Source organism: Anser brachyrhynchus (assembly GCF_964034855.1).
Source record: "Anser brachyrhynchus genome assembly, chromosome: 31".
In the NCBI taxonomy this organism is placed as follows: domain Eukaryota; kingdom Metazoa; phylum Chordata; class Aves; order Anseriformes; family Anatidae; genus Anser; species Anser brachyrhynchus.
Window position 1 is genome coordinate 51,512 of NC_137724.1, and position 8,457 is coordinate 59,968.

At 53.2% G+C, this 8,457-nt stretch overlaps 1 protein-coding gene across 2 annotated transcripts; it reads left to right on the forward strand.

Moving 5' to 3' along the window:
- Nucleotides 1–253: 253 nt before the first annotated feature.
- LOC308184376 (uncharacterized protein) lies at nucleotides 254–8,139 on the forward strand. 2 transcript variants are annotated; one of them, XM_080571434.1, is made up of 6 exons: nucleotides 254–346; nucleotides 6,313–6,400; nucleotides 6,567–6,620; nucleotides 7,075–7,122; nucleotides 7,504–7,569; nucleotides 8,001–8,139. In XM_080571434.1, the coding sequence occupies exons 2-5, from the start codon at nucleotides 6,335–6,337 to the stop codon at nucleotides 7,567–7,569; spliced, it is 234 nt and encodes a 77-aa protein (XP_080427560.1). In that variant the 5' UTR covers nucleotides 254–346; nucleotides 6,313–6,334; the 3' UTR covers nucleotides 8,001–8,139. The 2 variants fall into 2 exon arrangements, with proteins under 2 accessions (XP_080427560.1, XP_080427559.1); XM_080571433.1 differs by lacking the exon at nucleotides 254–346 and having other exon boundaries at nucleotides 4,251–6,400.
- Nucleotides 8,140–8,457: the final 318 nt, after the last annotated feature.

Consider the following 8,457-nt stretch of genomic DNA (forward strand, 5'->3'; position numbering starts at 1 on the left):
CAGCGGGGCGCCCCCCTCGATAGGCTTCCCGATCGACGTACCTCTATCCGAGTCACGGCACCAAATTTGTTATAAATTACTCCTTTAGCCAGAAAGAATTAGTTTATTGAGTAAGCAATCAACAAGCAAAACAGCACTGGGTGGCTGGGGAGTCCATGCTCCTCTAAACGGCGCCCCCCCCCCCCCCCCCCCTTTTCACAGTCCCTTATATCACCGAGTTCTTCCGGGGTTACGTAGCCCCCCTTCCTGCACCTGCGGCTGCGTCGACTGTTGCTAGGGGGTCGTCTCCGGTCCCTCTGGTGCTCTGGTGGTCGCACGGATGAAGGCCGTAGTCTTCCTCCGCTTGGTATGTGGTGTTTTTCCCTCCTTAACCGGTCATGCTGTTTTGTCTTCAGATAGGACAGTGGGTTATCAATTTTGCAGTTACAGTATTTACACAAAGTTCTCTCAACTCTCCGTCCGAGACAGCAACAGGCAGGGAGCCTCAAGGTCCTTACAGCCACCTGGCGACTCCCTTTGTTCCTTCTTAATATAGCCATGGGAAATAATGAACAAACATGCTTCATACACCACACGGAGCACCCACCCCGGTGACTCCCAGTGGGTCCACGGGCACCTGGGGATGCACCCAGTTGACTTCCGACGGGACACAGGGCACCCCCGAGGACCCACACTGGTGACTCCCAGCGGGACCCCGGACACCCCCGAGGACCTGTCCCCGTGACTCCCAGTGGGTCCACGGCCACCCCGGAGGACCCATGCCAGTGACTCCCGGCGGGACCCCGGGCACCCCCGAGGACCCACCCCACTGACTCCCGTCGGGACCACGGGCACCCCGGAGGACCCACGCCGGTGACTGCCAGCGGGTCCACGGACACCACAGAAGACCCACCACGGTGACTCCCAGTGGGCCCCCGGGTGCCCCAGTGGACCCGCCCCGGTGACCCCCTGCAGGCCACCAATAACAGGACCTGTGGGAACAGTGATAAGCTGAGACAGGGGAAGTTTAGCCTGGACATCAGGAAGAGGTTCTTCACCAAGAGTGTGGTTGCACACTGGAACAGGCTTCCCAGGGACGTAGTCACTGCACCAAGCCCATCTGAATTTAAGAAGCGATTGGACTGTGCACTTAGTCACATGGTCTAAACTTTTGGACAGACCTGTGTGGTGCCAGGATTTTGACTTGATGATCCTTATGGGTCCCTTCCAACTTGGGATATTCTATGATCCTATTATTCTATGAGATGAGGTGAGGTTAGGTGAGGAGAAGTGAGGTAAGGAAGGTGATGTGAAATGAGATTAGAAGAGGGAGGTGACATGAGTTTACTTAAGGTGAAGGGCGTTGAGGTGAGGTGAGTTGGGTTAAACTGCAGTTAGGTTAGGTTGAGATGAGATGAGGTGATGTTAGGTAAGGTGAGGTGAGTTGAGCTGAGGTGAGGTTATGTGAGGTGAGGTGATTAGAGGTGAGGTCATATTAGGTAAGGTGAGATGAGTAGAAGTTAGGTAAGGTGGGGTGAGTTAGAGTGAGGTGAGTTGAGATGAGCTAAACTTACATGAGGTGACGTGATTACAGGTGAGGTGATGTTAGGTAAGGTGAGATGAGTTGAGGTAACCTGAGGCGAGCTAAGGTGATATGAGGTGAGATGAAAAGAGATGAGATGACATGAGCCGAGAGGAGGTGAAGTAAGATAAGATGATGTGAAATTAGATGAGGTGAATGGAGGTGAGAAGAGAGAAAATGAAATGAGATAGGTTGTGGTGAGGTGAGGAGAAGTGAGATGAGGTGAGGTTAGGTGTATTGAGATGAGATGAGGAGATGTGAGTTGAGGTCAGATGAGATGAGATAATTTGTGGTGAGCTGATGTGAAGTGAGGTGTGGTGTGATGTGGTGAGCTGAGCCGAGGTGAGGTGAGTAAAGATGGTGAGGTGAGAATTCTGGTGAGGTGAGGACAGATGAGCTAAGGTGCTCACCTCACCACATATCGTCTCATCTCACCTCAGCGCACCTCATCTTACATAGCCTGGAATCACCTCAACTCTCTTCACCTCACCTTACCTTATTTTACCTCACCTCATGTCACCTCAAATTACCTCACCTTACCTCACCTAACCTCATCTCAAGTCACCTAACATCACCTCATCTCACCTTAACATCACCTCACCTTACCTTAACAAACATCACCTCACCTTATCTCACCTAAGCTGAACACACTTCAACTCACCTCACTTCACCTCAGCTCGCCTCACCTCACCTCACCTCACCTCACCTCACCTCACCTCACCTCACCTCACCTCACCTCACCTCACCTCACCTCACCTCAATCTCATCTCATCTCATCTCATCTCATCTCCCCTCCCCTCCAGCAATCACCAAATCTGACTTTTACATAGGGTCTCAGAATTAGGTTTCTTCCCTGTTTCGAAGGACCCTCCATACCACTTTGGGGGAACTAGTGCTAGAATTAATTAATTATGGAAGTCACATGGGATTCACTGGTTTGGGGAAACAAAATCCAAGTTGGATATTAGAAGGATCGAGAGAAATGGGAAGCTAATACACTATGACTCTGCTCCCTGTGGAGGATGACATGACCTCCCAGTAGTAAAAGATATATACTATGAGCCAAAAGCATCGCCCTGAGAAGTCATGGATGGGTTACCCACTTCCAACCTGGAAAGTTTGGTGAAAGGCTTTTCTTTGTTGCATGGATTATTGTTTGCATTGTTACCTGTTCTTGATCTTTACATGGGAAAAAATGGTGCAAGAGATGTTTATATTCACAGACTGTGGATGTAAAATCCTGTCTCGTTTAATTGAGTTTGGCTAACATAAGTTGGTAAACCTGCTTTGTTCTTACCTTGTGTATCTTGTAGGCAGTTGCAGAAGCCTTTATGATTATATTATATGTATAATTTTGTATACTGTAACAGTGAAGGATGTTTTCGGAGGCCTGTCTCCTTGCCCTCCTTGGCAGGGGAAAAGGAAATAAATCTCCAAACCTTGCATGGGACTTAATACAAGGACTTAAGTGAGTATGGAACTATTGCAACCAAGGGGCATGCACAGCTCTTCCCACATCAGCTGGTGAGGGAATTAAGATGGTCTTAATACCAGTCCCCAAATTATGGAATCTGACCTGAAATGCAACAGTTCTGAATGAATATGGAATATATAATGGCAGCATTGTAACTGTGAAAAGCGGAGTTGAGGCACACATCTGTTTGGAGTATCCTTGGAGTTTAAATGGTGACTTTACTGAAGACTCGAGACCCCTTTCAATATGAGTATAGTTATAAATGGGATATCAAGTGGTGTATTCAAATTCCTGATGCACATGCTGGCCACAAAGTCTGAAGGGGAAACAGGTCTCATGAATGGGCTTGGTCACTTAAACAGCTCTGGATAAAATAGAAAATATATCCGTTAAAGTATACATGACTGACTTCACCAGATAGTCCCCTATTCAATTGCACCAAAATTATTATTAGTTGTACCCATGGCCCTGGGGACCCCATGGAGACATGGCTTTTTTTGGAACTCAGAACCCTAATCCAAGAGCTGTGTACATGCGGGTGGTACCCCTCCAAGAGATTCAAAACTCAGGACTGTCAGTGTACAGAACCCACAGATGACTTCACCAATGTGAGTGTATGCAGAATACTTATCACTCATGCTCTGGAAAAGAGGTTTCCTTTAGGAAGTAATTTAAAGGTCCTGTCATTCTGTTGTCCAATAAAAAGTTCGTATTCATTACCCTGTGTTCAATGAGCCAATATGCTCAGTAGGACGAGATATTTATTTTAGAATGGCCCAAGTCTGAGTACCAGGTCTTTTCCCAGAGCTGATACAACAAAGGATTTTTCCATTCCACTCTGTATGCAAACCCTTATCAATATATTTACATGCTTGTACAATCCCCTAGCCGATTGCTTAAATAATTAATTCCCCGTGCCCCACCCCCAAGCCCCCAGGAATCTCAACATAATGGTCTTCCAGATTAGCATTTCCTCAGTTAATAATCCTTTAGACGTCTCCAAAACCTGGGTCATCCTGCTCATTCCTCAAAGTCCATATTTTATCTCTTAGGTGCCAATATATTTGCCAACTGAGCATGCCAGGTGCTCATCCACCAATGCCTGGGCTTCCTCCAGCACTGACAGAAGGCAGAGCCTACACAAGAGGACAGTCCTAGGGAGACTCAGAGGACCCTGGTACAGGCCGTCAGTTCACTGCATTCAATGTTCATGTTGCTCCAAGCAGATATTGGATTTCCTAGATGTTACATGAAGTTACTTCTTTTTTCAGTTAACCTAACTAGTGGCAAACAGGTTGGCACCTTCCAGCAGAGCACAGAGGCACTCTGCCATGGGTCAGTGATGCCCATGGAGTGCTGGGATGTGAGTAACCCAGTAGCTGTGGCTGTGCAGCAGCTTTTTGCCAGCTGTACCAGACACGCGCACGGTACACAGAGCGAATCAGCCAGAGAAGACAACTAGGAAGAAAACCTTGGTGGTGGCTGTAACCCTGCAAGCTGTGGGGAAGGGAGCATTGAGAGGGCTGTGCCCTGGGCGGGAAATTCTTTGGGAGCAGCAGCCTTTGCCCTCTCACCTGCTGGGACACCGTGGCCTAGCTGTCAGGGGGAGAAGAGGTGAGTGGGATTGGAGCAGGAAATCTGGCGTGCCTCAGTGGTCACTTTTCAAGATGAACTAGAGGGAGAAGAGATCATTGTCCTGAACTGAAAATGGTCCTAGATTTCCTAAGCCTACAAGGGTGCTCTCAGTTTCCTTCTCATCTCCTTCTATTAGGGGATGTGGACAGCAGCTCTCCCCAAACCCAGGTTGCCACAGGCTGTGTGGAAGACTGCGGAGTTTTGCCCTGGCTTGTTGCCCTAAAGAGACTGTCTGGATTGTTGCAGTTAAAAATCAGCACTACCAATGTTTGAAAAACACATTGAAAGGTTCTAATGCTGTGTAGGTAGATTCTTTTTGTGGGAAGATTGCAATACATGCAAATAGACTTGAATTGACATCAACCTTTGGTTTGGCTGCTTTCCCAAGGCAGGCGGGGGAAGGAGAAAGGAGGCCATGCCCGATGAGCAGACAAATCCCAACGGGCAGCGAAGGCACGCAGGCATCCAGGCCACTTGACCCACCCAGCTCCCCCACCTGATTGGGCCCTCGCACCAGGTGCCAGGATCCCTGAATGGGCTCCTTGTCCCATCAGCCCTGGGCAAACAGGGCTTATCAGAGATGCTTCAGGGGCAAACATGTCTCCTGAGGCCAGGGGAGCTTTGTTCCCCTGAAATTAGCTTTGAGCGGCTGCCCAGGAACAAGAGCCTGCTTCATCGGGTCCCCTCTGAACGGCCACATCCTGCCTGGGGACAGCAGTGACCTGTGCCTGGGGTGAGGGCACTGAAGGGACACTGCCTGGGGCCAAGGGACTTTGGGGACCATTGGCTGATTCCCAGACGGGGCTGGGGCTGGGGCCTTGCTGGGGCTGGAGGCACTGTCACCCACTGTCCAGGGGCAGCTCTGCAGGGAAGGACCCAGGTGTCCGCGTGGGAACCGTGGCCCCAGGCAGCAGCAGCCTGTGGGCCAGGGCAGGGGTTATTCCTCTCTGGTCTCCACGCTGCGGAGGGCAAGAGTGCCCGGAGAGTGGGATCAGTTTAGGGCCTGCAGAAAACTTTGCAAGGCTGGACTGCCGTCTCCTGCTGCCCACCCACCACCAGAACGCCTCATTTTCAGTGCTGCTCAGTGCCCCTACTGCCAGCGCCCTCTGTTTCCCAGTTCCCCAAGAGTGCCGTTGATCATGCCTCTAAACCCCACCACCACCTTCCAGTGTCCCCAGTTCCCACAGTTCCTGCCAGCCCAAGAACTGCACTGAGTCCAGTCTCCTCTTTCTCCAAGGGCCTGGAAAAGTGCCAGGGACAACGGTGCTTGGAGAGCCCCGCTCTGAGGCAAGATACTGGCGCATGGGGAGCCCTGGGGGTTTGACTGGACAGGCAGAAATGAGGCAGAGGCAGGTGGGGGGCACAGGCAGACCGACCGGTAGGAGGTGAGGCACTGCCCCTCACCCCCTGATGCCTGGATGGAGCTGCCCCATGGAGCTGCCCCACGCAGGAAGCTGGCCTGGTGCCAGGGAAGGTGGCTGGCTGAGTGCCGGGACGGGGGTCAGTCTGTGCCAGGGCTGGGCTCGTTGCCAGGACTGGTGTCCCTGCCAAACCCAGCTTTGCCCCGGAGGCTCTTCGGGGAGACAGGAGGAGCCCTGGCAGGAATAAATCTTGCCCCTCACCTTCTCCTGCTTCACTCAAGACTCACCAGACCACAGAGGAAGATGAAGGTCGCTGTGCTCAGTGTGGCCCTGCTCATCGCCGTCCTGTGCCACCCGGCAGATGCGCAGGTGAGCCCCCCATCACGGGCACAGGCTGAAGGCTGGAGGTGGGGGTGGGCTGCAGCAAGGCCAGGCGTACTTTGCCCTCTTTGCACACTGGGGCCTCAGCGCAATGTGGGTCCGTGCCTGGGTGCCCGGGTCTCTTTCATACCTTCTCTTGCTCCTCTCCCTCCAGGTACGGGTGGCTCTTCAGCCCCCAGAATCATCTGTGGTGGCCTTGGACCAGGTGGTAAGTGCTCACGTGGCCCCTCAGGTCTCACTCTGGGCAATAGGACCCCAAAGAGGTGACCTTCCAGAGCTCTCTGGCCAGACTGGGCTGGGATACCTCCCCCAGCTGACAGCTGTCAACTCTCTTGCAAAAGAAACCCGCAGTGGTGAGCCTCAAACCTCCTTGCTTTGCTTCTCCCTTTGCCAAGCAAGGGGCTGGCAAAGTCTCTAACCCCCTCCCTTTGGGTACCCAAATTCCCCACACTCTCCTTGTCCCCCATCCCCAACACTGGTGTCCCTGCATGGACAGACATCCCAGAGAAGCCTTAGGAGCAGTGAGGCTATGGGGAGCACCCGCACCAAGCCAAGGGGAGGGGTGGACAGCAAAAACCTGGGACTACCCAACCCCACAACCCAACCCCACCCCACCCCCACCGAGCTCCATTCACGACCGCCTCATGGCTTTTCTTCCCTAGGACGCGGCAGATGTTGATCTGACAGCAAATGAAGATGTTGCCGTGTCAGTGAGTAGCGGGGTGACCCTGGGGTTGGCCAGGCTGGGCAAGCGGAGCGTTGTGCTGTCCCTTCTCATTCCTCATGGCATGTGGGGACATCCCTGTGACCTACCAGGTCTCTCGTGGGCTCCCTCCTGCTGCAGGTGGACAATGTGCAGGAGAAGGGGGCTCTGGGAGGCACCCCGAGTTCTGCAGGCCGCAGGCCTTCCCTTGCCTTGCCCGAGGCGCTCCAGTGCGCCCCAATGTGTCCCAGTATACGCCACGGCCCCGCAATACTCGCTCAAGCACCGCCAGAATTTTCCCTGGAGGTCCCTTTCCCTAGAGCCCTCCTTGCCTTCCCCTGCCTACCAGTACAACCCAGTTTGGCCCTAACACTCCCTTTCTCCCCAGCCTGCCTTGAACACGATCGAAAAGGCCTTGCGCAAGAGACGCCTGGCTGCAGAGCTCCATGCCTAGGTGAGTAGGAGCCCCACAGGGGCTGCCAGGTGACCCTGTCAGAACCCGGAGTCCTTGGGGAATTGGGTGTCAGGGTCCGGGTCTGGGTGTGGGTTAAAGGGACTGCCCACGACCTGCTCGGGAGGGACCTGGGAAATGCCATCCCCAAACTTTCCCTTGTGCTCCACAGATCTATACAGACCAGGAGGGTCTCTGTAAGGGACAGGCAGGACTCTGGGTGCCATACAGGCAGCCCAGGGACACCGCAGATATGGGAGAGGGTCTGCAGGTGCTGTAAGCATAGCCGGGGGACCCAGGTCCTGCTGTGTAGGGGCTGCCTGCTCCCAACACTTCTCATTCCCTCGGTCCTTTGAGAGAAATCCCATAGGGACAAAGCTTCTCTCTTGTCCCAGTGGACTTTGGGGGGTCATATTTTGGGCTGTGTCTTTCAGGAGAAGACATGATGTGGACCCCCCTGTCCTCACCCCCTCCAGTGGCATGAGGAGATGATCAGCCCTGGATGCACCGACCTGATGCCGTGGGAGCCCTGGACCATTTTCCTCTAATGATCAATAAAGCCCTCCAGCAAAACTCTGCTCTGTGTGTCTTGTGTGTGTGTGTGGTCCAGGTCCACCTTCATCTGCTAGCACCCAGACACCTGGGTCTTCTCTGGCAGCACCAGTGCTAAGCTTGAGGGAAGGACTGGAGGCCTGGTAGCCTGGGACCTCTCCCCAGTGGAGGATTTCCTTGAGCATCCACCTGGAAGAGATAGAGATGAGGAGCAGCTGGTGCCAGACCTTGGTGCACCTCTGTTTGGGAGGGACCGATGGAAGCAGGCTGCTGCAGAGGCCTGTGGAGCACTGTGTGAAAACCAGCCCCCATTTGGAGAGGGGGCAGGAGAGGAGTGCG

What these genes read in the sequence shown, in the direction of transcription:
- LOC308184376 (XM_080571433.1), top strand. Translation starts at nt 6,089, where the DNA reads ATGGAGCTGCCCCATGGAGCTGCCCCACGCAGGAAGCTGGCCTGGTGC. An exon ending in GCCACCCGGCAGATGCGCAG is followed by an intron (nt 6,401 to 6,566) that starts GTGAGCCCCCCA and finishes CTCTCCCTCCAG; the next exon opens with GTACGGGTGGCTCTTCAGCC. An exon ending in ATGAAGATGTTGCCGTGTCA is followed by an intron (nt 7,123 to 7,503) that starts GTGAGTAGCGGG and finishes CTTTCTCCCCAG; the next exon opens with CCTGCCTTGAACACGATCGA.